The 27,690-nt window shown below is 49.5% G+C and overlaps 1 protein-coding gene across 1 annotated transcript in view; it reads left to right on the top strand.

The window, feature by feature from the left end:
* PCSK7 (proprotein convertase subtilisin/kexin type 7) overlaps window positions 1-27,690 on the top strand; it is a 36,356-nt gene extending 8,666 nt beyond the window's left edge. The window contains exons 4-16 of the mRNA XM_079955326.1: window positions 498-663; window positions 4,506-4,596; window positions 8,147-8,201; window positions 8,519-8,657; window positions 10,898-10,998; window positions 14,527-14,694; window positions 16,131-16,238; window positions 17,190-17,292; window positions 19,936-20,092; window positions 22,865-22,959; window positions 24,292-24,385; window positions 25,318-25,435; window positions 26,379-27,690. Of these exons, the coding sequence (XP_079811452.1) occupies window positions 498-663; window positions 4,506-4,596; window positions 8,147-8,201; window positions 8,519-8,657; window positions 10,898-10,998; window positions 14,527-14,694; window positions 16,131-16,238; window positions 17,190-17,292; window positions 19,936-20,092; window positions 22,865-22,959; window positions 24,292-24,385; window positions 25,318-25,435; window positions 26,379-26,735 (1,752 nt within the window). The 3' untranslated portion in view covers window positions 26,736-27,690. The remainder of the gene's footprint in view (window positions 1-497; window positions 664-4,505; window positions 4,597-8,146; window positions 8,202-8,518; window positions 8,658-10,897; window positions 10,999-14,526; window positions 14,695-16,130; window positions 16,239-17,189; window positions 17,293-19,935; window positions 20,093-22,864; window positions 22,960-24,291; window positions 24,386-25,317; window positions 25,436-26,378) is intronic.

Below are 27,690 nucleotides of genomic sequence, written 5' to 3'. Positions count from 1 at the left end.
TATCTTGTATTTTATTCCGTGAACCGGCCTGAGATCTTGTGATGAGGGACAATGCATAAATTAAATAAATAAATAAATAAACATGATTTCCCCTTCAGGAATTTTTTTTTTATATATATATACATTTTTATTAATTGTTTAACATATCAGTTCCAACAGTCATACAACATAACTTCTCATCTTATACAATATTTTGGACTTCCGTCAACTCCTCTGATGATTTTCCGTCCCCCCCCCCTCAGGAAATTATGCGGTTCAGCCGTTTTTTATTTAATTAAAAGATTAGCCCTTCTGGGAACAAGAGCCTACAAGGATTAAAAGCGAGTGCAATTATTGTAGGCAACAAAATCACAATAAAGCAGGAAAGAAGGGGCAGGGGAGAGTTCGGGGGGGGGCAACTGATGTTTGTTGAGTCCTGAGTGCTTTGTTCCCCAGCTGCAGTTACCCTCATACTCCCAGGAAAAGGGACCCTCAACTTTGGGTCTCGTCTCTTTCAGAGCCCTGAAGGCAGCTATGACTTGAACTCCAACGACCCAGACCCCATGCCCCACCCGGATGAGGAAAACGGCAACCATCATGGGACCCGTTGTGCTGGGGAGATCGCAGCCGTCTCCAACAACAGCTTCTGTGCTGTGGGCGTTGCCTATGGCAGCCGGATCGCAGGTACTGGAACCCGGTGGCAGGGGAGAGCTGCGGTGGCTCAGTGCCAGAGCATTGCCCCGTTGGAATCTGCAGGGAGAGAATCTCTTGCCTGACATTCTAGAGAGCCTCTGCCGGCCAGTGTGGACTGCACTGAGCTAGATGGGCTGGCAATCTGACTTGGAAGAAGAGTCAGCTTCCAGTGTTCCTCTGTTTGGGTTGGACTCTGCCCAGTTGCTGCAAGGAAAGTGGGTGGCGTTCAGCTGGCTTGCGTTTCTGCACGCGAAACAGTGTTCCAAAGGCTGCTGTGGCAGAGTGTGAGCTGTGAGCCAGGAGGTCCCCATTTCCCCTCATGGTTACCTCTGCCGTGAACTCACGAGGTGACCTTAGGCAAGCCGTTGTTCCCTTAACACTCACAGACCCCTGCATGTTTACACATACACACATATGGGCATAATACAGTGGTGCCCCACAAGACGAACGCCTCGCAAGACGGAAAACCCGCTAGACGAAAGGGTTTTCCGTTTTGGAGGCGCTTCGCAAAACGAATTTCCCTATGGGCTTGCTTCGCAAGACGAAAATGTCTTGCGAGTTCCTGCAGGTTTTTTCCCCCTTTCCCCCCCTTTTCCTAAGCCGCTAAGCCGCTTATCAGCTGATCCGCTGATAAGCCGCTTAACAGCTGATCGCTAAAAGCCGCTAAACCGCTAATAGCGCTAATCCGCTAAGCTGTCAATGGTCTTGCTTCGCAAGACGAAAAAACCGCTATACGAAGAGTCTCACGGAACGGATTAATTTCGTCTTGCGAGGCACCACTGTAATGACATTACTACAGGGCATACAGGGCTGTATGGGGTGTTAGGGGAGGGATAGTTTTTCTGGTGGGGAACATGTTGCTCCTTTTGGGGTAGTTTGTCTGGTCTCTACCCTGCATTCAGCTCTCACCTGTAGCTCAGCATGCGACGGCAGCCTCACCCCTGGAACCCTTTTGTAGCATTGCCATATGTCCTCTTTTCCCAGGACATGCCCTCTTTTCAGGTCTGGTTGCCATTTGTCCTTTTCCCCACCCCAGACATATCCTCTTTTTCAGGGTGGATTTTTAAAATCTGGCAAACTGTAGGGAGGTTTTTCTGTTTGGTTCTTGTGTTTACAGTAACCCAGGAAAAAATTTTTAGTGCAATAGACTCAAATCTAAGGGACCCAGCTAAGCTGGTTGCAGCAGAGAATTGCAACAGAGCATTATCTTAAACTAGCTATGTACAACCTTAGTTGTTTAACGGAATCCGTTCTGGAAATTTGTTCAGCTTCTGAAAACGTTAGACAACCAAGGTGCGGCTTCTGATTGGCTGCAGGAGCTTCCTGCACACAATTGGAAGCCGCCTAAATCATGTTGGACATTCAGTTTCCAAAGAACGTTCGCAAACCAGAACACTCACTTCCAGGTTTGCGGCATTCAGGGGGCAAAACATTTGACTCCCAAGGAGTTTGGGATCCAAGCTACGACTGTACTGTATAAATCCTTTCTCTTGTGGCTGAACTAAAAGAACACTGGCTCAGCTACAAGATCTTGGAGGAGGAGCCTGGGAGGGCAAGAGTTAACACCCTCTGCCCTTCAGGAGTGTCCATATGTCTATGTTCAACAGTTCAATAAATTGTTCTGTGCACACTTATGTTCACAAAGATGTGACCATGAGTCCAAATACTGTCATGTGGCCAGTGAGGGAGCAATATGCATTATACTTATTTTGTTGTTGAAAGTTGAGAACATTCCTACTATTAATATATCCCAGCTGCTATAGCCTACATATTTTTAAATAGGGGTATTTAAAACGAGAGTCATCAAAGCAATCCATAGTTAAAAGCAGGAGTTGGCAAATGTGTCCTCTTTTTTGCTCTTCAAAATATGGCAAACCTAACCTTTTGGCTTCAGCACAGTATTTGCCACATCTGGGCATGGGGGCTGTGGAAAGCAAGGGAGGGTCTCAACAAGCCTGAAAGTCATAGGCTGCCATTCTCCGCTATGGACAGCAGGTGGCGTCTTCTCCCTATCCCAAGATAATATTGTGGGGAGAACAGGACACACACACACACACACACACCCCCCCCCGTTCACAGGCTTTTGAGGGTGTGGGGTGCATGCGTTCCTCTTCAGTGGAAACTGGAACTGCACAAACGGTATTTCCAGGTGCTCTCAGAGCAGACTGGCAAACGCAATGCGAGAGGGGAGCCTTGCTGAGCCCCGGGGGCTTGTCTGTGGCCCCCCTCCAAGATGCTCTGGTGAGGCAGTAACCGCTGTGCTCACAGCTCCCCGAACCACAGAGAACGAAGGAGGGTGGGATGTTTGTTCTGCCGCTGAGCCGGGCAGGCAGCTCCCATCTGGAGCGATGTTTGCTCACTGCCGCTCTAGACTTTCCCATGCAAATTGGCTCAATTAGCAGCTCTCTGGTTCATTGGGAACGTGGTTCCGGATCAAGTGTGTCTGTTTGCTCTCCCTGCGGGAGGTTTGTGGCTTGAAAAAAACCAAATGTAGCTGCAGATGTTCACGGTTTGACAGTATGAAATTGGTGCATTACACGGGGGGGGGCCTGATGGCTGAAAAGATCCCTTGGCGTTTTGCAAGTGGTTTAGAGGGAAGTGGAGCTGGGTGGCAGCTGAACACATCCCACCTTGATGGGGGGAAACAGGAATTCCAGGGGGGTGGAGGTAAGCAGGGCAGATCCCAGCCCAGCTCTTCTTGCTGCTCCTCTGACCTCCTGACTCCATCCCTTCCCTTTTTTCTTGTAAGAGACAGACACACAGTCTGGGATCAGCTCAGCAGGTGAGAATAAGTTCTCCCAACTTCCTTTTATGGTTTAGCAGGTGTGGCTTCCACCAGCTCCACTTTCACTCCGAAGACACATCATTGCTAGCCACTGCTTAAATAGCCCAGGGGTGGGGAACCTTCAACCTGCGGGCCAAATGCAGCCCAACATCCCCCTCTCTCTCGGCCTCCGGACTGTGCAGGCCATGCACCTTCCTCAAGCCACACCCCTCACTGGCTCCTTTACTGGCCGCCCTCTAGTGATGTTATCTGGCTGGAGCATCCCTTGCGACTGCAGGGACACCTCTTGCTTGCCTGTCTGAGAGTAGTAGTAGCAGTAATAATAATAATAATAATAATTTTATTATTTGTACCCTGCCCATCTGACTGGGTTTCCTCAGCCACTCTGGGCGGCTTCCAGTATATACAGAAACATAATAAAACATTAAAAACTTCCTGATACAGGGCTGCCTTCAGACGTCTTCTAAAGGTTGCATAATTGTATAGTTACTTATCTCCTTGGCATCTGATGAGAGGGTGTTCCACAGGGTGGGGTGCCACTACTGAGAAGGCCCTGTAGCTTCACTTCTTGCACTGAGGGAACCACCAGAAGGCCCTCGGAGCTGGACCTCAGTGTCCAGGCTGAACAATGGGGGTGGAGACGCTCCTTCAGGTATACAGGGCTGAGGCTGTTAGGGCTTTAAAGGTTGGCATTATTCCTTTGAACTGTGCTCTGAAACGTACTGGGAGCCAATGTAGGTCTTTTGGGACCCTTGTTATATGATGTTGGGGGCTGCTGCCGTCACCAGTCTAGCTGCCCCTTCTGCGTTAGCTGTAGTTTCCGAGTCACCTTCAAAGGACAGTGTGTTACTTTTATTCCCATTTTACAGCTGGAGGGGCTGAGAGGGAGAAAGCCACTTTCCCACAGCAGCCAGTGTCCTGGGCCGAAGCAAGACTTGAACACAGGCCTCCTTGTTCTGGGATGGCACTGGAAGCCTCTGTCCGTGTGTGCGTCTGAACTGCTTGCCAGGTCTCTCCTGCCCTTGCCTTACCTGTCTTGTCTGTGCAGGGATCCGAGTGCTGGACGGGCCTCTAACCGACAGCATGGAAGCTGTGGCTTTCAACAAGCACTATCAAATCAACGACATCTACAGCTGCAGGTCAGTCCTGGAAGAACAGCAAATAAATAAGAAGCTTTGGGGGGAGGGCTTTGATCACAGGGATGTGAACCGAGTCCCCTTTGTGGGCAAAGTCTGTGCCACGGGCTCTGGTCTCAATTGCAGAAGGGCTGGTTTGCTAGATGCTTGGTGGCGTCCCCGGAAATTGCATCACCCAGGGCACCAGCAAGCACTTCCTTTTTCCTACAGTCTCCCCTGCAGGCTGTTGGAGCTGTTGGGTCAGTTGTGATGGAGAGAACGGGGAATCCTGTTCACTCACTGTGGAGCCTGTGTGACCCCATGGAAGTGGGAAAGGGGTTTCTGTTGCCCTGGACTGCCACTTCCAGGAATGCCTGGTATCCCAGGTTGTTGTTGTTGTTTTTCAGTTTTAAACATCTTTATTGAAAGTTCAAAAAGTACAAAATCATATGCGTACTAAATATTGTGAGACGTAAATAAAAGAGAGAACAGGAACAAGAGAAACAGAACCCATGTAGAAGGGAAAATAAAGGGGGAAGGGGGGAAAACCCCAAAACTATACATTACAAGGTTGTTATTGTACTTTACCAGATCTTTTTTTTTTAAATAATATTTATTGAAATTTCCAAATATGACAGAGAAAAGAAAAAGAAAAAAAAAGAACAAAATAACATTTACTTTAAGGCCTTATTTTCATTAACGTCTTTCCAGGACTTCCCCACCTCACACCCTCTTATATTCCAATTCCATTACATTAGTTCAGCAAGTTCTTACCCCAAATTTTATGCTCATTATCATTGACCCATTGTTGAAAATATTTTTTCTCCTAAAATCGACCCCTGTTCTCTTCCACGAGTTCCCCACTTTAATACGCAGAGCAGAATGAAATAACAAAATAAATAACAAAGTATAATTTTACACCCTTTGGATTCCAAATTTCCCTCCCCCCTTTCCCGGTTATGATCCCCAATGTCCATCAATGTCTGCTGCCAACCTGGAGACCCCACATCTATGTCCAAATCTCTCTCTGTTCCACTTTGCCGTCTTTTTAATAGTCTTTGCCATCTTTTTGGTAATCTTTAGTTTCGTACACCCAATCCTGGAAGGGTTCTATCTCAAGAAGGTCCATTTTCTCCATCCAGATCTCTATATATCCAAGTAAAGCTCAAATTTTATTTCTTAGTCCTTTTAAATCTGAATGTCCCAAATGTTCCCACTTCCAGCTTTGTTCAATTCTTGTTGTTCTCTTTCCTCACTTTCCTCTGGTTTCTTTCCCTGTTCCACTGCAAAAACGTTCTAATTCCAAAAGCTTGTAATTCCTCTACAGAGGCTTTATTTGTTCAGGAACAAAAACTTACATCAAGTCCCTTCCATTCTTCAATAGATGAATCTATTGTCTCCTTTAGTGTAGAGACCTCCGTAGACAAAATAATGTTTCATTTCTGCAGTTTTCCCAGGAGATAAAAAGTCCCATTGGAATCCATGCGTAATTTTCCACTTGTAGCAGTTCTTGTAGTGTCCCAAAGCCCCCTCTAGAGGGATTATGGTAACTCAGTTTCCTTCCAGATCACTCCCAAATGTCAAAGTAACTTGTTATCCCTTATTTTCAACAATTTATATCGAAATTGTAACAAATATAACCGGCAAAGTCATTGTAACAAAGTTCTCTTTTTATTCTTCTACTTTGACAGCTACTTTGACAGCTGTCAAAATCTCTATGTCTCCTCACCAGGCACTCTCTCGGATCACTCCCGGTTCCCGGGGGGGGGGGGGTTACGCTTTTGCTCACACATTCCACTTTTCTCCTCCAGCACAGTCTTGTAATTTTCCATCGTGAAATTAATAGCTTTATCAATAAAAAGTAGACCCTTCTCTCGATCTTAGTTGCCAAATCCTTGCTTTAAATCCTCTACAACAGGGGGGAGACGGACTTCCTTTTTGCACCTCCCCCGCTCGTTCCGAATTTAAATTTTTTTTTTTCCTTTTAAATCCGATTTCCCAATTACTCACGGGTTATTCTTTTTAGTCCAAATTTTCAATAGAAGAAGTCAGCGCTCTCCGTCAAATGGCATGCGGCTTCGCTCGGCAGGGGAAGCGGAGGACTCATAGCACCACACCACCCCCCCGTCCTCCGCTCCGTAGCCTTTAAAAAGGCTCCTTCGCGGGTCGGGGGGCGCAAACGGTGCCCGCCGAGTCACCATGTCCATGGGTTTCAGCGCCCATGGTTTTTGAGGGTCCCCGCGTCGCCGGCGCGGTAGGACCCAGCCCCTGCCGAGCAGGCTCCCTCCGGAGCTCGGAGGGAGTCCACCATTCGGCGATGGCGCCAACCCGGAAGTACTTTACCAGATCTTAACCTATTACAGTACAGTGGTACCTTGGGTTACAGATGCTTCAGGTTACAGACTCCGCTAACCCAGAAATAGTACCTTGGGTTAAGAACTTTGCTTCAGGATGAGAACAGAAATTGCGCGGCAGCGGGAGGCCCCATTACCTAAAGTAGTACCTCAGGTTAAGAACAGTTTCAGGTTAAGAACAGACCTCCAGAACGAATTAAGTTCTTAACCCGAGGTACCACTGTATTTGTAAGAATGGATTCCAAATGCAATTGAATTTGACCATGGCAAGTCTGCGTTTATATGCAAGTTGTTCATATGTTGCGAGTTTGTATAAGTCTTCAATCCAATCGTAGAAGGGAGCTGCATTTTTATTTTTCCAGTTTATCAGTATCAGTCTTTTTTGCTGTGTGGTAAGGGCACAAGGTTCCATGTGCTGGGTATATAATGCAAGAGAACATTTTGCTCTGTAAGTGTACGGTTGTTCCATACAGTTCTGTTGATAGTTACAGGTAGGTAGCCGTGTTGGTCTGCCATAGTCAAAACAAAATTAAAAAACTCCTTCCAGTAGCACCTTAGAGACCAACTAAGTTTGTTATTGGTATGAGCTTTCATGCGCATGCAGACTTCTTCAGATACACATCTGTATCTGAAGAAGTGTGCATGTACACGAGAGCTCATACCAGTAACAAAATTACCATAGATTCTGGCATATTAGGCAACTGGGCGTATAAGACGACCCCCCAAATTGGCAGCTGCCAATTTGGGGGGTCGACTTATACGCCCAGTCTTATACGCGGCAGCTTCTCTGAGCAGCGGCAGTGGGCAGTGGGCTCTGCACCAGAAGGAAGCTGCCCAGCAAAGCCGGCTTAGCATCGCTAAGGTTCCAGCGCGGAACCTGCCGTCCACTGCCACTGCCCGGCAAACCCATACCCGGCGTATAAGACGACCCCCGACTTTTTAGAGGATTTTCCGGGGTTAAAAAGTCATCTTATACACCGGAATTTATGGTAGTTGGTCTCTAAGGTGCTACTAGAAGGAATTTTTTTATTTCGTTCTGTTGATAGTTTCAGTTAGCACCTACCAAAAGTCTTTTGATATAGGACAATGGAAAAACATACGTTTTAGAAAAGCATTATCCCTAATGCATCTCCAACAGTTAGATCTACCTTGGATACCCCAGGTTGTTGTGACCCTCAGATTTGTCCCTAAGTTCTGTTTTCTGGCATTTCCCTTTGCAGCTGGGGCCCCGATGACGATGGCAAAACCGTGGATGGTCCTCACCAGCTTGGGAAGGTACGGAGTTCGAGTTCTGCCATCTCCTTCCCTGCCGGCCCGAGAGACCTGGAGAACACTGGGCCTCACAGGGTGGCTCTGGAGGAGGGAAGCAGCACTGCTGCGTGCGATTGGCTGTGAGCCACAGGATCGCATGCACAGATTTTGAGGGAGCTGAAAGGTCTAGGATCCCTGTCCTGTGGGCTTTCCCTGTCACAGACCCATTGTCCTTGTGGGAAGTTCTTCAGCAAGGGGGCCGGGGGGGTGCCCTGCACTGTGAGGGGGGTGAGGCAAGATCGCCCCTGCTCACTCAGCTAACCCACCCCTTTACCTTTCAGGCCGCTTTGCAGCATGGGGTGATGGCCGGCCGCCAAGGCTTTGGCAGTATCTTTGTGGTGGCCAGTGGGAACGGAGGGCAGCACAATGACAATTGCAACTATGATGGCTACGCCAACTCCATCTACACTGTCACCATCGGTAAGAGGGCAGGCAGGGGCCTGTTTATTAATATTAATATTTTTACTGGAAGAATTTCAATTATAAAGAAATAAAGTGATGCAAAGGGGGGGGGGAATCAAAGATGTGTATAAGAAAGAATATATACAGTTGTACCTCCGTTTACTTAACCCTCTGGTTACGTAAACTTCGGGATGTGTGCGCGGCAAACCCAGAAGTATTTTACCAGGTTTTGCTGTGTGCGCATGCGCAGAAGTGGTCCTCAAACCTCGGGATCCGACCGGACCCCCAGAACGGATCCCGTCCGCTGTACTGTATATTGTTACAGAACCCGTAAACCCTAGAGATTAATAAATACCAGAGTTTGATGAATTGGGGAATGGATTAAAACGTAAACCGCTATTCATGTGTGCTACTACAGTGGCAAGAATGTGATTTGCCCCAAAATGGAAAGAAGCAGCAAAGGAAGAATGGATACAAAAACTTATGGAATGTGCAGAAATGGCGACACTTGCCAGAATAATAAGAATTGAGATAACATATTTTTTTTATATAAAAGAATGGAAATGGTTTATGGAATATTTACAGAAAAATTGTAAACAGATAAAAACATTGGCAGGATTATTATAATAACCTGCAGTTTCATGGTATACATTTAAAGAAGATGAATAAACGAGCAAATTAAGTTAATTTGGGTGTGCAGAAGATATTAAAAATAAATTTAAGGAACCGCAGAAAGAGAGGGAAGGAAGTCAAGTTTTGAAATGTCAAAATGATTGTAAATTAGCGAAATGTTTAAACCTGAGAAGTATATATTTTTTTTTAAATAATCCATAAACGGCAGGGCTGTGCCAGACAGGGAATGCTTTGGCCACGCTGTAAGATCTGGACCCCCTCCATGCAGACTGAAGGTGTAAATATGTGGGAGAAAAACCCATATTTCTTAAAGCAAGACAGTCTCTGCTGTGTTTTCTACTCTCCAAAGGGACACAGACCCGGGGTGTGTGCCAGTGACCCTATGCGTTCCTGCCCCGGCTTGGCAGAAAGAGGTGTAGGCACTGGGCTTTTGTAACAATATTTTTTCCCCCAAAAGAAGAGCAATGGTAGTATACTCCCATACATTCTTATATAAATTTGATATTGTGTTATTATCCTAAAGCATATAGATGGTAATAGCCTACTTCATTCTGCATAAACTCAATCCAAATATTGTCCTATGTATCTAAACAAAGTCGACATCTGTATGCAGGCCATTCGTAAGACGCAAGTGTTGACAATGGACTGTTGTCAACAGACCGACAATATGACAACATGGGCAGGCGGGAACTTTGTACAGAAGGTTTGTGTCTGTGAGAAAGACAGACAGACAGACAGACAGATGCATTGGGCTCCAAGCTCTTTCTGAAATCCAGATTCTCTCAAACAGCCCTTCGGAGCTTGCATATGTTTTCCTAACGCAGGAACTTGAGTTGGGCACAGCTGGGGTCCCAAGGAGAAGCGTTTCTCTGCAGCCACCACTGAGATTTTCTCCCCTCTTCCCTCCACTTGCCCATTAGCCCTGGGCTTCCTGCTTCAGTTGCCAGGCTGCACAGGATGAATAAACCTACGCTTGTGTGTTCTGGGAAGCTGTCCACGAGGCAGGAGCCAAATCAAAGCATGCAGGGGGCACGGCAGGGGGAGAGGTTATTTTTCATGACTTTGTTTCACGTGTTCAACATGCCCAAATCTTGTCCCTGCGCCCCCAGAGCTGTCCTGCTAGTGGCTTTGCTCTGTTTATCCCACTGAAAACATTTTCAGGATATTACTAAATAGTAAATTGTGTGTAAGGGACGCAGGTGGCGCTGTGGGTTAAAGCCTCAGCGCCTAGGGCTTGCCGATCGAAAGGTCGGCGGTTCGAATCCCTGCGGCGGGGTGCGCTCCCGCTGCTCGGTCCCAGCGCCTGCCAACCTAGCAGTTCGAAAGCACCTCCGGGTGCAAGTAGATAAATAGGGACTGCTTACCAGCGGGAAGGTAAACGGCGTTTCCGTGTGCGGCTCTGGCTCGCCAGAGCAGCGATGTCACGCTGGCCACGTGACCCGGAAGTGTCTCCGGACAGCGCTGGCCCCTGGCCTCTTAAGTGAGATGGGCGCACAACCCCAGAGTCTGTCAAGACTGGCCCGTACGGGCAGGGGTACCTTTACCTTTACCTTTAAATTGTGTGTATGTGTGTGTATGTGCCACTTTCTTCAGCCCCCTTTTTTTTGCCTCTTCTTTCCCTCCAGGTGCAGTGGATGAGATGGGGTACATGCCCTTTTACGCTGAGGAGTGCGCCTCCATGCTGGCTGTGACTTTCAGCGGGGGAGACAAGATGATGAGGAGCATTGTAAGTCCAGCAGCTTCCAAATGCTGCTGTTGCGCAGCATTGGGCCACCTGATGGGTTTAAAAGTGCCTTGTCGTGCCCCCCAGAACCTGCCATAAGGGGCCTCACCCATGCCAGCAAAGGTCTTTCCTGTAGGCACTGATAGGGAAATCCAGCCAGATGGGCGGGGTATAAATAAATTATTATTATTATTATTATTATTATTATTATTATTATTATTTATTAGGTTGCATGCAAGGAGCCTGGTGTGCTCTGCTCTGCAGGGCTTTTGCAAACTCCAGAGTTAGCTCTTCCGCCCGTTGCTACAAGGGGCTTTTCTCATGATGTTCTTCTGTGTCCTTAATGGGAAGAATTTAACCCAGTTTCTTGGCTCCTGTTGATGCTTCCTGGCCAAACTAGTGCATGTTTGAAAACGTGCATCTCGTGTCCCAAGTTCAAATAACAGCTGTCAGCAGCCGACAGAATGTTTCCACGCTCAACCTAAAAGTCAGCGGCGGGAGGGAGGGGAGGACTGTGCTTGGCAAGGCAGAAGGAGGCAGCCAGACCTTTCCACCGACACAGTTAGAACAGAGCTGTGATCTTTTAAAAAAGCAAGAATCCGTAAACACTGCCTTGCTCGATCACGGAGCAAGAGTCCACTTAGGCCAGCTTCCCGTTGCTCAAATGGCTGGCCAGGTAGGACCTTGTAGGCAAGGCATTACAGGAGCAGCCTCCCCCCCCAAAAAACCCCCCCACACCCCTCGCTCTTCTTAGGCCTGCCTTTCATTTATTTGTCATAGACTAAGAGCAAAACAGCCTGTTGCACAAGGAGAGCTGAGAGAGATTTCCCAGCTTCCTTGAAATGCAAGCAAATTGACTGCTAGTTAAATCAAGGAAGCAGTGGGGGCACTGGAGCCAATTAACCTCTTTCCCCTCCCCAAATACAGTGATGCCCCGCAAGACGAACGCCTCGCAAGACGGAAAACCCGCTAGACGAAAAGGTTTTCCGTTTTGGAGGCGCTTCACAAAACGAATTTCCCTATGGGCTTGCTTTGCAAGACGAAAATGTCTTGCGAGTTCCTGCGGGTTTTTTTTTCCTCCCCCCCCCCTTTTTCTAAGCCGCTAAGCCGCTTATCAGCTGATCCGCTAAGCCGATAAGCCACTAAAAGCCGCTAAAAGCCGCTAAGCCGCTAATAGCGCTAATCCGCTAAGCCGTCAATGGGCTTGCTTCGCAAGACGAAAAAACCGCTAGACGAAGAGAATCGCGGAACGGATTCTTTTCGTCTTGCGAGGCACCACTGTACAGATGTCCTGATCTTAATCACTTCCTGAGACATGCAGATACCATACAAGTACCTACATGCTGTGTTTGAATTGTTGTAACCTGCCCTGGGAATTTAGGGTGAAAGGCAGATGGCGAGGATGTTAGTTTATACATGCCCCCATGCAACTGGCTGGGGCTCTCAATATAGCATATTGCAGGTGGTGGCGGGGTTTGACCATCCCATCTTAGTTTTGGCTTTTAGTTATCAGTAGCTTTTTAGAAGCATGTGGGGTGTTTTTAATGCATTTTGTTTTCCCCCTTGGTTTTAATATATGTATGTGGGGCTTTTTGTTTGTTTGTGTATAAGTCTCTTTGGGCTGCCTTGGGCAAGATTAAAACAAAATTCAATAATATTAATAATAATAATAATAATAATACAATTGTACCTTGGTTTTCAAACAGCTTAGTTCTCAAACGTTTTGACTCTCGAACACCGCAAACCTGGAAGTGACTGTTCCAGTTTGTGAACTATTTTTGGAAGCTGAACGTCCGATGGGGCTTCCGATTGGCTGCGGGAGCTTCCTGCAGCCAATCAGAAGCTGTGCTGTGGTTTCTGAACATTTTGGAAGTTGAACAGACTTCCGGAAAGGATTCCGTTCGACTTCCGAGATACGACTGTAATAATAATAATAGTAATAATAGTAATAATAGTAATAATAACAACAATAATAATAATGTCCCAATCCAAATCTCCCTCCCCTTGCAGCTTGCTACTAATCCTTTAAAAACAGTGCCACAAGTGTAGGACATTTTGTTCTCCCAAGTGTCTGGTCAGGTTTTGCGCTATGCATTCCTTCACTGCCCCCCCCCTTAAGGTGCATCATTCTGTTTTCCTTTGTATTTCCTTTTATGTCTGCTTAAATGGCCTCCTCCCTTCTGTGGCATTGTCTTTGCAAGCAAGGATATCTCCCTCCCCTGCTACTGTGCCTTCCCGAGGAACTCAAGGCTCTCCTGGGCTGGTTGGAGTGGAAGCAGCCGGGTAGCTCCCTTGTCCCCAAACCCAAATGGATGATGCTGGAAGTGGTGGGAAAATGGACCCAGCCCCCTTTGAGCCACAGCAGCAGGTGGGAAAAGGAGGAAGGAACAAAGGCAGAAACCCAGTAGCTGCCAATCCCTTGTGCTAGTTTACTGCCTTTGTTTCCATCTCCCCCTCTTTCAACAAAGGGGATTTTCCACCTGGTTTATTGCACAGTCCAGCAGAGCTGCCACATAGTGTTCAAGTTTCTGCAGTGGGAAACCCCAATATGTCTCTCCCCCCCCCCCCCGAGTTCCATGTGCAAATCAGGCACTAGGTATTACAAAGGGGTGGACTGAACCACTAAGGTGGAAGGAAGGCACATGAAATGCTATCCTTGCAGCTTCAGAGCCAGACCAGGGGCTCCAAGTCACCCAAAACAGACAGGCACAAAGTGCATTTCTTCCATGGGGTGCCAGAAACAAGGATTGATTCCGTCCGTATTCTGCACCCATCCCACCTTGCAGAAACTCAACCTCGGAGAGGAAGGAGATAAGTTTGTAGTGCAATGATGGTGGGGGGAGCCAGGGTCAGACCAGTTGCCCAGGGCTTCATTATTTGCAGCCCCCCTCCATGCTTATAGTATTATTACTCTTATTATGTAATTCCATTTTGAGAAGCAATGCCAAGATTATATTCACACCAACTGAACCTTTGACATGGTTAATCCCCCAGAACTCTTCTTAGGCAGCTGTGTGAGAGTGAGAGAGACAGACAGACAGACAGACAAGCTTTGCTAGTGCATCCCAAGGAAAAGTGGTCCAGAACTGTTTTGAGCTGGGCTCTTCCAGAGTGACCTTCCCTCCCACCTGCTTGGAGCTCCATCCTCCCTAAGTTCAGTGTCAGAGCAGCCTGCCTGGTACCAGGAAGAGAAAATAAATAAAGGCTTTACGGAGCACACAAGGCAGTCCTGGTGACTGGGCTTACTCATGTTTACAGCGGCAGAAGGAGGATCTTTCAAGGGGTGAAGCGAAAGATGCAAGATGGGTGTTGCGTGACGTATGCAGGCAGGTGTTTGCTGGATCCTACCTTGGAAATTGGGTTGAGTTGCAGCCACCTTCTCTGAACTGGTGCCTTCCAATTGTTTGGGGCTGGACCTCCCAGAAGCCCCAGCCAATGCATGACGCCTCCAGATTAGCCAGCCCTCCCTCTGGCCCCAGAAATATTCCATTCAAACCAGTGACCTCCAGCTTCCTGCTCTTCTCTTTCCAGGCAACCACAGACTGGGATTTGCAGAGGGGCACCGGGTGCACGGAGGGGCACACTGGCACCTCTGCTGCAGCCCCCCTGGCTGCTGGCATGATCGCCCTGATGCTGCAGGTGCGCCCCTGTCTCACCTGGCGGGACATCCAGCACATCATTGTCTTCACAGCCACCAAGGTGAGACCAGGGCGCCTTTGTAGCACCCCCCCCAATCTCTCTTCCTCTGTGGGCAACCTTCACAGTGCCAGCCGTGCCCAGAAGGGGAGGGGGGCAGCGGGCAGGAGATTGGTTCCGGGCTAAAAAAGCCCAAGCCCAGCTTCAGGATGGAAACGCAAGGAAGGAAGTAGACTGAGCTGAAAGAGACGATGCGGTCCATGGCAGAATCCTGACACCTCCTTCCCACGGGGCTTTGCTAAACTGTGGAACTCCCTCCATTGGGAGGAACCAATGGCTACCAACCTAAAAAGATGGTTCGAGATATTCACGGAGAAGAGAGAGCTATTGGTTGCTACTAGCCACAATGGCTGTGCTTTGTTTCCACAGTCGTGGGCAGCAATGCCACCTTCTGGAAACCACAGCAGGGAGAGGGCTCTTGTGGTCGGATCCTGCTTGTGGTCTTCCCTCTGGTTGGCCAACATGAGAACAAGCTGCTGGGCTTGGTGGGCCTTTGGCCTGATCCTGCAAGCTATTCTTATGTTCTCTGCTCTCCATCGATCCTTTGATGATGAATTGAGCCACCAGGGTTAAGTCTTGGGGGTGGGATTCAGAACCCCGAAGGAGTATGGCAGTGTGGGCCTCTGCATGGTCCCAAAGAGGCAGTGGCGTAGCGTGGGGGGTGCAGGGGGGGCCAGCCGCACCGGGCGCAACATCTGGGGTTAGGGCAAATCCAGGGTTAGGGGGCGCAAATCCACGGGTTAGGGGGCGCAAATTACTTGCCTTGCCCCGGGTGCTGACAACCCACGCTACGCCACTGCAAAGAGGTGCCCCCGCCTCCCACAATTCCATGCCTGAATCAGGGGGGTGGAGAGCAACCCTGAACCCACAACTCACCCCCCAGGCACAGTAATCTCTGCAAGCCCTCCTCCTCTTCCTCCCCTTCATTTCTCGGGGGTCTGGGTGGCTGGACTTGAGAGCTCTGCATGAATGTTTTGGTGAGTTTGGATATAACGCTTAACCGAATCAGTGCTGGTGTTGAGCCAACCACTCCCATCCCAGAGACCTGGAAAAGGAGGAGTGGGGTGTGGCTCTGCTCTCCCCTCCTCCCACAACCCCCTGCCGATTCAGAGGCGTATCAATGAAGCAGGACGCTTGGACCGTTTCAGATCCAGAGTTGCATTCTTCCCTGCTCCTTTCAGCCCTGCTGATTCAGCATTTCAGATCCAGCCTTGCACCCTACTCTCTGCAGCAGCTCCAATCTCCTCTTCCCCAGCATTTTCCCTCCCTGCCTACCCTGGGGGTTTGGGTGGTGCTCAGCTCCTTCCTTCTCGCATCGCTCCTGGGTCGCAGCAGCATCAAAGCCCCCTCCATCTTCTGAAGCCGCGGTCTCTCCCGCCCACCCTGTCCGAGGCCCAAGCTCTTGCCCCAGCTAATCAGCTCCCTGCCTCCCTTTGCAGTATGAAGACAACCGGGCCAGCTGGGATGTCAACCAGGCCGGCCTCAGCCACAGTCACCAGCACGGGTTTGGCTTGCTGAACGCTTGGAGGCTGGTCAACGCGGCCAAGGTAGTCGGCAGGAAGAGGACCAAGGGCCAGGGCTGCTTGTCAGAATGTGGGGGGAAGGCAGCTGTCTGCCCCATGATTCTCGTTTGGGTCCTGTTCCCCCCACCACACTTCCAAAGAAAGGGAGAAAGGACTGATGCATCTAGGGGGGCTGCCCTCCACCTGGGCATTGTAGTCTTCAGCCAGAAGCATGGGGCAGGGGCCAGAGCGTATTGGGACGGACTTGCTGCCCCCTACAAGACCCCCACATCCCTCACTGCAGGCTGAAAGGGCTGGGGCGATGTCTGCCAGCTGACAGACTTGAAAAGTTGTTTTTCCGCAATTAAGGCCTGGAGATGAACTGGTGGTATAAGAGCCATCTTCAGATATCTGAAGGGCTTTCACATGCAAGCTGCAGTATGCTTGTTTTCTGGTGGGACCAGAACCAGTGAATTCAGAATGCAAGAAATACTCATTTCAAACAAACCTTAGAATCATAGAATTGTAGAGTTGGAAGGGAAACACCGAGGATCATCCAGTCCAACCCCCTGCATTGCAGGGATCTCAACATGCGGTCCCCCATCCAATTTGAAACCAGACTGGACCCTGCTTAGCTTTGCAAATGTGCCAGCGGTCTTATTGCTTTCTCGCAGTAAGAGCTGTTCAGCGGCAGAATGGACTCCCTCTGAAGGCGGTGGACTCTCCATTGGAGAGATTGGATGGTCACCCATCAGGGATGCTTTTGTTGAGATTGCAAGGGGGTTGGACTAGATATCCTTTGGTGTCCCTTCCAACTCTGCAATTCTATGATTCTGTGTGAAATGACTTTGGGCTAAGTGCCCCCTGCTCCCTCCTTTTCTGGACAGTGGGGCACAGTGTCATGTAGAGGGCGCTGCATGCAGGGGCCGGCAGGAGAAAGCTCTGTGTGGTGCTCAGCGCTCCCCTTCTCCTCTCTTTCTTCTCCCCTACTGGCAGATCTGGGAGTCGGTCCCTTACCTGGCCTCCTACGTCAGTCCCGTCTTGAAGGAGAGCAAAACCATCCCCATGGCGCCACAGCAGCTGGAGGTCACCTGGAATGGTTCGTGGAGCTTGGAGGGGAGGGGCTTGAACTAATAAATCTCAGCTGGTTTAACTGCCCTGACGTCCCCAGTGAACCCAGGCCTGTGAAAGCCTGTTGCCCTCCAAAGAAATTCCCTGTTCCCTTGCAAAACTACAGATCCCGCAACTCCTTGGGAGTGGGAGAGCCATGCTAGATCTAAAAAAACAAGTTTCAACCTGTGGAACTCCCTGGGGCAGGAACCACTTGGAAGCTCTTCTTCCTTTGAAATGAGGGAGCTTTGAGAGGAGAACCTCCCCTTGGTTTGGGACCCCTGTCAATTAACAGGATGGAGAGCGATGCTCCTTGCAATTTCCATTATTCCAACCAAAATGGTCAGTCCGAGTTTGGTGGGGAGAGTGCGGAATCGGGGAGCGTCTGTGTGATCTCTCACGCTGCGGCTAGGAGGGGAGAGGGAGCTGGAACTGCTGTGCTGCCCCCTCCTCTTTACCCCAACCAACGCCAGGCCGCCTCAGCCTGTGTGCATGGATGCTTGCCCAAGCTAGAGGCTCCCTCTGCCCATTTTAGGCAATGCGGCAGCTCCTGTCTTGGCCAGCTTCCGTACACACAAACAAGACACACACACACACACACACACACACATCTTGAGACCTCTCTTCCCCAGCTACTGATGCCTCCCAGAGGTGGTTTCATCCCATCCCTCTGTTTTCCTTGAGAAGCCTCGAGGCCTCCTAATTCATGTTCTTCCTTTGTGCAACTGGGGAGATTTGTGCAGGGCGTGAGGCTCACATTGTCCACCGGTGAGAGAGGCCCACAGACCCCGACCATGGAGCTGCTGAACGCTTTTAGATCAGGTTGCCTTGTCAGGGCGCAGAGGGCCAGCCCTGCCTGAGAAACATGAAGTGCCATAATAATAATAATAATAATAATAATAATAATAATAATAATATATTTATACCCCACCCTCCTCAGTCAGAGCCTGGCTCAGGGCGGCTAACACCAGTAAGATTACAATAAAAACATAATAGGGGAGGGGAAAAAACAATTTAAAATACAGTACAGGTTAAAATTACAATTTAAAATGCAGCCTCATTTTAATAATAGCCCATATAGTGGTACCTCGGGTTACATACGCTTCAGGTTACATACGCTTCAGGTTACATACGCTTCAGGTTACAGACTCCGCTAACCCAGAAATATTACCTCAGGTTAAGAACTTTGCTTCAGGATGAGAACAGAAATCGTGCTCTGGCGGCGCAGCGGCAGCAGGAGGCCCCATTAGCTAAAGTGGTGCTTCAGGTTAAGAACAGTTTCAGGTTAAGAACGGACCTCTGGAACAAATTAAGTACACAACCAGAGGTACCACTGTAATAGCCCATAGATCAAAACCATATGGGGAGGGAAACAAGGGTCAGACTGAGTCCAAGTCTAAGGCCAGGCGGAACAGCTCTGTCTTGCAGGCCCTGCAGAAAGATGTCAAGTCCCGCAGGGCCCTAGTCTCTTGTGACAGAGTGTTCCACCAAGTTGGGGCCAGCACTGAAAACTTAATAGGATGGGGAGGCGTGGGGGGCTGTCTTGGGCCCTCCCCCACCCTGCTACCCCATCAATACTAGAAAAAAACCTGTCTCTAGTCAACATGCCCTGGGGAGGCCCTTGGGGAGCTCTAGGAAGATGCAACATGATCTTAAGGGGAAGGGGAGATCCCCCTGTGGGCTTCAGCTTGTTCCCAGCCTTCCCCAGAGCCTTGGAGTCCTTGGAAGGGAGTCCAGGGCTGCTCCGCGCCTGTTTCCCGTAAAAGGAATTCTCTCCGGCAAAATGTGAAACAACAAACAGAAGGGTAGGAAATGCCAGAAAGCGGCTGAACCCCAGAGAGGAATGCAAGAGTCAGTCTCTGAGGGTGGAGGGAACTGCAGCCTTGAAAGGGAGATCGCGGGGTCTTGCTTGTGGGCTTCCCTTTGCAGCAGCATTTCCCCAAACTTGGGCCTCCAGATGTTTTTTTTTTTTTGGACTACAGTTCCCATCACCCCTGAACGCTGGTCCTGCTAGCTAGGGATGATGGGAGTTGTAGTCCAACAAAACAGCTGGAGACCTAAGTTTGGGAAACACTGCTTTGGGGCAACAGGGTGACTACCGTGAGAACAGGATGCTAAGCTAGGTGGGCCCCCTTGGGCCTGATCCAGCATCCAGGCTCCTCTTTGGTAGCTTCCTGTGATGAAGGTACTTTTTTGATGGAGGAACTTAGGAAGAGCCTTCCATGGAGCTGGCCAAAACTTGGAGGAGCTTTTAAGGCAGGAAGCTAGGAGGAGCAGATCTGAGCCTGGTCAGCTCCTCTGCTTCTTGTTTCCCACCTGCTGCTCCCAGGGTGGCACCCTGGTCCCGAGCCCCACGTGCGCTAGTAACGCCGCGAGTAGTTGGCGTGCGCACAGATGGCACAAGTCGTGCTCACCAGAGGTCAAGCGAGATGTTTGCTGCAACCGATTAGGCCCAGCTGTGGTTTGTGGACCATGGGCATCGTCCCACTTGCATCCATGCCAGGATGATGCCCACCCACCCACCCACCCACCCCTCTGCCTGTGCACAGCCTCCCCAAGGCCTTGCAGAAGGAGGAGCGCTTAAGGATCCAGGGCAAGCAACCATTGTGCAGTTGCTTCTCTCCCCTCTCAGTCACAGAAGCTGACCTGGAGCTCTCGGGGATGAAGACTCTGGAGCACGTGGCTGTGACCGTCACCATTACCCACCCCCGCCGTGGCAACCTGGACATCCGCCTCCTCTGTCCCAGCGGCATGAAGTCTTGGATCGGGACACCACGCAGCATGGACTCGTGAGTAGGACGGCCCCTGGAAGGAAGTGGGTGGGGGAATCGCCGAGCGCAGCGCCAGCCCATCAGATAAACCTCTTTCCATTTAATAATAATAAATAATAAAATTTTATCATCATCATCATCAATCTTTATTATGGTCCAGAGACCCAACAAATCATTACAAAGCAATACACAATTCATACAGCCTACCTCCAGGTTAAACAAGCATTTTGTTCAGAATATAGGGATCATTTGTTCTTGCAACCGCCAATAAAAACTTTGCCACTGCTAATGTTCTAGCATTTGTCCAGTCTTCCAATAGGAACCTGACATCAGCTGGCAAGCCACGCACTACTAAAGGGTTTGACCAAGAGTGCCGCACAAAGAAGGAAGACTTGAGGAACGCTTATTTGGCCTATAGAAACGCTGGACTAAATTACTTACCTCCATCTTATTTCAAAATCAAAAAAGAGTATAAAGCCCTTTTGGCCTCAAAAAAAAAGGCAGTCCGAACAAAATTCCTGGTCCCTGCTATTGAATGCCTCACTAAACAATGAAACAATAAAATTTTATTTATATCCCACCCTCCCCAGCCGAAGCCGGGTTTCAGAGCGGCTAACAACAATAAAAGTAACACAGTATTCTAAAATCAATTCATTTTAAAATCAATTCAAAATCAAATTAATGGCAACCATTGGGCTAGAGTTCTGTGAGGATTACCAAAGGAGGGGGTCAGACTGTGCTTTGGCCAAAGGCCTGGTGGAACAGCTCTGTCTTGCAGGCCCTGCGGAAAGATATCAAGTCCTGTCTGCAAGGGCTGTGAGCTGCTCTGGTTGCCTTGACTCAGGCAGGATATTGTAGGGTTCAGGAAAAGGCAACCCAAATGACCAAGGAGATGGAGGAAAGGTTGCAGCGTCCGGGACTTAACCGGTTTAGAGAAAAGGCAAGTGAGAGGCAGCATGATACAGGTATATATGATGATGCATGGAATGGATAGAGAAAATGTTTTCCCCTCTTGCGCATAACCATAATGAAGCTGAATTTTGGAAGATTCAGGCAGACGACAGAAAGGGTTTATTCACTCGGGGTATAGTTTAAAACTATGGAACTCACTCCCACTGGATGGCCACCAAGCTAAATGACTTTAAAACAGGATTAGACAAATTCTTGGAGGTGAGGGGCTATTGATGGCTGCTTTCCATGATGGCTATGCTTTGATCCATAGCAGGAAGCAGTAACGCTTCTCAGTGTCAGTTGCTGTATTCCACAGGATGGGAGAGCGCCCTTGTGCTTGAACCCTGTTTGTGGGTTTCCTGCAGGCATCCCCGGGGACAGCTCAGTTGGTAGAGAATGAGACACTTAATCTCAGGGTCATGGGTTCGAGATGCACGTTGGGCAAAAGATGCCTGCATTGCAGTGCGTTGGACGAGATGACCCCTGTGGTCTTTTCCACCTCTACAGTTCTATGATTCTATGATCTGGTCAGCCACTGGGGGGAACAGGATGCTTGGCTAGATGGGCCATTGGCCTGATCCAGCAGGCTCTTCTCATGTTCTTACCATAGCCTGTCAACATTTCCCTTTTTTTAAGGCAAATTCCCTTATTCTGAATAGGATTCCTTGCAAGAAAAGGGAAAAGTTGACAGCTATGGTTCTTATGACACTGCCATTTTGCTTGTTATTTTGCCATGGGTTGTTTCGTGGTTTTATTTTATGATTTTAAGTAAACCGTATTAGTCTTTTTTTAAAAAGCAGTATTCTTGTTTCAATTAAGAACATTTTTATTTATTTTTGTAAAAAATGGAATGTTTGGTGAAGGACAGGCTAGAAGTACAATTAAGAAACGAATAAAGAGTCAAGAGGCAAAGGGAACATTCTTTCATATGTGGTGGACATGTAAAAGGGTAAAAGAGTATTGGGAAATGATCTATAATGAATTGGAGGGGGGGAGTTTTAACGTACTTTCCCCCCAAAACCTAGAGTCCTTTCTGTTGGGAATAATTCAGACTGAAATCCCCAAGTGTCAGAAAAGGTTATTCATGTATCCAACAACTGCAGCCCGTGTTTTGTTAGCCCCAAAATGGAAAATGAGCGAGGTCCCAACCAAAGAGGAACGGCAGCTTAAGTTGACAGAATATGCACAACTTGCAGACTTAACATAGAGAATAAGAGAACCAGAAGAATGTTTATTGAATACAGTGGTACCTCGGGTTACATACGCTTCAGGTTACATACGCTTCAGGTTACAGACTCCGCTAACCCAGAAATAGTACCTTGGGTTAAGAACTTTGCTTCAGGATGAGAACAGAAATTGTGCTGTGGCAGCACAGCAGCAGTGGGAGGCCCCCATTAGCTAAAGTGGTGCTTCAGGTTAAGAACAGTTTCAGGTTAAGAACGGACCGACCTCCAGAACGAATTAAGTACCTGAGATACCACTGTATATGGAATATAATTGTGTACAGCTGAAAACGCTGGCAGCATTAAGATAAATTCAGTGGTGTGAATAAGTTTTGAGGATGCAGTCATGGAATACTGATTGGTATAGGTTTTTTTTTGTAAAAATGCAGGAATTTAAGATATGTAAAATGAACCATGGAAAGAGAAAAGAGGAAGTCATCGAAATCTTAAGGATGTATAAAATGAGCATACTGCGTCTCTGTCCTCACCCTAGGCCAAGAAAGGGCTTGGTAACTCAAGGCTGGAAGGCCATCATCTGGGGGTGGGGGGGGGTGGATTTCTAATTCCAAGCTCTGCGGACACTGCACAGATTCCATGTCCTCCGTCTCTCCTGTAGGGATCCCAGTGGCTTTGCGGACTGGACCTTCTCCACCGTGCGCTGCTGGGGTGAGGAGGCGCAGGGCACCTACCGCCTCTTGATCCGGGATGTTGGTGAGTCCTGTGGCTTCACTTCCTCTTTCTCCAGAGGGAGGACTCTTGCCCCCTCCCTTCCCCCCATGTGGTTCTTGCTGTGAAATCTCCTCAGAGCCTTGCATGGCTTCCTGCACATGTACCACTCACCTGCTCCTTGCCAGCGCTGTGACTGCCTAGAATCGAGACCCTTGATTACCCCTTTGCCTTTTCCAGAGGGATTCTGGAATCAGGGCAGCTGTCTACCAGCTCCATCTGGTACACAGGCTGAGACCCTACCTGCCCGTGGACTGTCTCACCAGAGTGGTGCATGCTCTAGTTATTAAGAGAGTCTGTGTACTGGCCCAGTAAACGCTTCCGCTGCGCAACCAGCAACAGTTCTCTTTGCAGAGCATTGATTAAGTCCAGTGCAGAGATTCTTGTTGCAGTACAAGCTTCAGAGTCTCAGCAGCAAAGAAATAACGACACAGGGAAGCCTGTCTTTCCAAAGACAGGTTTATTGCAGAAAGATAACAGAAAAACCTCCAGAGCTTTCAGACATTTTTGCTTCACGCCCCCACAGGCAGAGAAAACAAACACTCTTTATATAATGAGCAACTTAACAACTTAACGAGCTTGACTACTTAAAGTCACATGACATTGCTAACTTGCCAGCGTCTTAGGTTTCACACCCTAACAGTTATCTCCCTCTTGGACCACTGCAATGCGCTCTACATGGGGCTACCTTTGAAGGTGACCCGGAAACTACAACTAATCCAGAATGCAGTAGCTAGACTGGTGACTGGGAGCGGCCGCTGAGACCATATAACACCAGTCCTGAAAGACCTACATTGGCTCCCAGTACATTTCTGAGCACAAATAAAAGTGTTGATGCTGACCGTTAAAGCCCTAAATGGCCTCGGTCCTGTATACCTGAAGGAGCATCTCCACCCCCATCGCTCTGCCAGGACACTGAGATCTAGCGCCAAGGGCCTCCTGGTGGTTCCGTCACTGCAAGAAGCCAAGTTACAGGGAACCAGACAGAGGGCCTTCTCGGTAGTGGCGCCCGCCCTGTGGAATGCCCTCCCATCAGATGTCAAGGAAATAAACAACTATCTGACTTTTAGAAGACATCTGAAGGCAACCCTGTTTGGGGAAGTTTTTAATGTGTGACATTTTAATGTATTTTTAATCTTTGTTGGAAGCTGCCCAGAGTGGCTGGGGAGACCTAGGCAGATGGGCGAGGTACAAATAATAAATTGTTGTTGTTGTTGTTGTTCTGGGAGGTGGCGAGCTCCCCTCTTGCCCCCTGTCTCTGTGTTCCCACAAGCCTCTCGCTCGCTAGTCTCTCCTGCCAATGCCTCTCCTTTGCAGGGGATGAGACCCTGGGGGCTGGTGTGCTGAAGCACTGGCAGCTGACTCTGTACGGATCCTCGTGGGCCCTTGCCGAGATCAAGGAGCGACAGAGGTAAGGTTGGTGAGATTTGGTGCAGAGGCACGAGCATCAGAGAGGCTGGGAGGTTGCCAGGGCTGACAATTCGACTCCAAATTTCTGTCTCAGTTAAGACTGGCTGATATCTGGTTTTCAACATCGCAATATAAATCACCAGCTAAACATCACAATATAACTATGTTGTCACAATGTCTGAAATAAGGATGGAGCTATGTAGAGGCATTGGCTGACTTCACGGCTTCCCCCACATTGAGATTTTTGCATAGTCACAAACATCATGATTCACAATATATTGCCACTATCGTGATATGGACTTCAAACCGGTTTTGGGTGATGCGTCAATATATCGCCCAGCCCTAGTCTCAGTCAGGAGCAAGAGGATGCCCAGTTAAAAAGCTCTTGTAGCTCCTCTGTCCCCACTGGAAAGGATTCCCCCTGATCAATTTCATGTGTTCAGTGACTCCACTTCAAAACAAACTCAAGGCGGCTTACAAAGCAGATAAATACTTCTGTTCTGGGCCTGGCCTGGTTACCCTAACTGGGAGGGGGAAGTAATTTTTCTTAGGTCAGACTAGCAATGACCCGAAGGGTGTTTTTTGGCTTTAACTCCCCCCCCCCCTTGCGATATGGGGCTTGGCTAGCTAGCATGAGCCACCTTGGATGATTTTGTCTGGTGGCTTTTGCACTACCTCCACGCTCGGAAGCCAATTGCTGGAAATCACAAGTGTGGCCGGGAGCGCTGCCGTTTCACTCAGATTGTGCTTAAGGACTTCTGGTTGGGCACTGTCAGAACAGGAACCTGGAAAAAATGGCGGGGGGCAGCGGAAGGCTTTGGCCAGAGAGGGAAGACCACAGGAACCTGTCTTAAAAATCTGGCAGAAGGGAAGAAAGGAAAAATCGCCCCCCTGCCTGTTGGTGCAATTCAGAAAAGGCTGTTTCTCCCGCAGGCTGGTTGAAGAGGCCATGAGTGGGCGATACCTGGACAGCGATTTTTCCTTGCCCTGCCCACCAGGCCTGCAGATCCCTGAGCAGGAGCCTTACACCATCACCACCAACACCCTCAAGGTAATGCACACCTGCCTGTCGCAGGATCCTCAACAGGCAGTGGAGGGAGAAAGAAAAATAGAATTGATGAATTGGAAGCAGTCTCACAAGGGTCATCCAGTCCAAACCCTCTGCAATGCAGGATTTTTTCACCCAATGTGGAGAATCAAACCCACAACCCTAGGATTGAGAGTCTCAAGCCCTCCCTACTGAGCTAGTGAGGGGCAGGGGCTTGGGCGGTGATGTAGCGATAGTCAGCGCAACAGGGCCACTGTGGGTTTGGTCAGTGGAATAATGGGGTCCCTTTTTGATTGGTTTAGAGCAGACAAGCCCTGGAACATGTGTGTTCAGTGAGGTTTATCTCAGCCTTGTGGGTCATCGGCTAATTGGTGGGGAGGGGTGGCTAGACTAGGGTGGTGGAAGTGGCAAATTTTGACATGCAGGGCATCATCATGTCAGCTCCCCCTAGCCATGGACCTCAGGGAGAGCTCAGCTTAGTTAGGTTCCGCCGACAGGCTCAGAATAATTTCAGGCTGGCGAAGGGTGGTCTACCAGAGGTTGGCGTGTTGGACTTGCAGAGCTGGCAAGACCACATTCACCCACTGCCTCCCTGGCCAGCCGTGAAGTTCACTGGGTGATACTGGGCCAGCCATAGACCGAGTCTCCAAGGCTACTGAATGCCAGGATTGGCCCAAGCCAAGCCAGACGTGACTTCCACTCCCTTCCTGGCAAAGCTTATTCTGCTGGCAGATTCTGTGCTACTTGGGTGAAAAACCACCCAAGCACACCCCCCCCCCAATATTTTCCACTGCCCACAAGACCATAGGAACTTTGAACTCCTGTTTCAGCCAGGATGCCCTCCTCTCCCTGGTTTCCCTCATTCCAGGTCTGTTGTCTTTTGCGAAGGTTTCTTTACTCCGTGCCAGTTCTGACGACCCCTCTCTCTCCCCTTCTGACCTCCCAGACCCTGATGCTGCTGGGCTGCTTTGCTGTCTTCTGGACCTTCTATTACATGCTGGAGGTGTTCCTGATGCGCCACAGCGTGACCTTTGACCTGGCCGCCTGCGGCAACGCCATGGCCTGCCCGTGGTCCTCGGAAGGCAGGACAGCCAAGAGCCTGGAGGATGGGCTAGAGATGGAGGAGACCATCCCCCTGTATGGAGGGAAGGAGCTGGAGCCGGAGCAGCAGCCATCCTGCCTGGGGGTGGAGGAGGAGGCAAGAGTGGCAGGCGGAGCTGCGGGCACCCCAAGACCATCGGCAGGGAGAGGCTTGCTGAACCTCCCGGAGCAAGAGCAGGCTACCTCACCCGGGGTTTACTGACTCCTGGCAGAGAGCCCTGGACACGCAAACTGAACCAGCGCTTGCCCTGGGTTTGGCACACAGGGAGGAAGTCCGACCAACGGAAGCATCTCTCTGCGGGTAGCCCTGCTTGCCCCTAACCCTGGCCCCTTCTTGCATTTGGGGGCCACTGCCTGTGCCATGGGATTGCCAGGGTGCCTGTGGCTGGCACAGAGGCTGAGCCTTGCCCAGGGGTGGGCAGCCTTATTCAGTGTCTGTGGTGAGGACGGAGGAATGCTCCTCCTATCCTGGGGCTGAGATCTGGGGGTGTGCCAAGGGGGTGGGGTGCAGAGGAAGCCTGCCCCTGCAGTGCCCCACAAACTTTGCGGAAAGGAGCCTATGGGCTCTCACCAACTCGCTGCCTTATCTTGCTGCCAAGTGGCGCAGCAGACCCTGGGCTGGCCGGTGCCCCCGCCTCCCAGCCTTCTCACACTGTCCCAGTGCCCCCGCCTGCGTCGCCTGCCTTGCTGCTGACGAATGGCAAAGAGGAGCAGCTTTCGGGGGCCTTCCTCCACCACTGGAACCCAAAAGGGTATCATTCAATGCACTTCCTTTCTGTATGTATATCCTGAGACAGCTGGGATCAGGAGCAGAGCATGGGCAGCTTTCCATGGAGTTGAGGGCTGGGTGGAGGCACTGGCTTGGGACCACGTCAACAAACAAAACAATCTTTGGTGGCAGCTGCATGAGCCGTTCTCCTGCTGGGGCGGCGGCTTCTGCTTCTGCTTCTGCTGTGACCCCCATCCCATTGGGAAGAAATGACATGTATGTCTTCTGTAGGCAGAAGAAGTGAGGCCTTTGTGCCACTCCCAGTCATCCAGCTTTGCAGGGATGGGTGGGTAATTATTATTATTTTCTAAATCAGTTGGGCGTGTTTTTTTTAATTAACAGCAAAAAGCTTTTCTTTGCAGCTTTCCAATAAACCCATTAAAATATG

The sequence above is a fragment of the Podarcis cretensis genome (assembly GCF_951804945.1).
Source record: "Podarcis cretensis genome assembly, chromosome: 15".
In the NCBI taxonomy this organism is placed as follows: Eukaryota; Metazoa; Chordata; class Lepidosauria; order Squamata; family Lacertidae; genus Podarcis; species Podarcis cretensis.
Note: the sequence above shows the minus strand (reverse complement) of the source record. Positions and strands in the feature narration are given on the sequence as shown.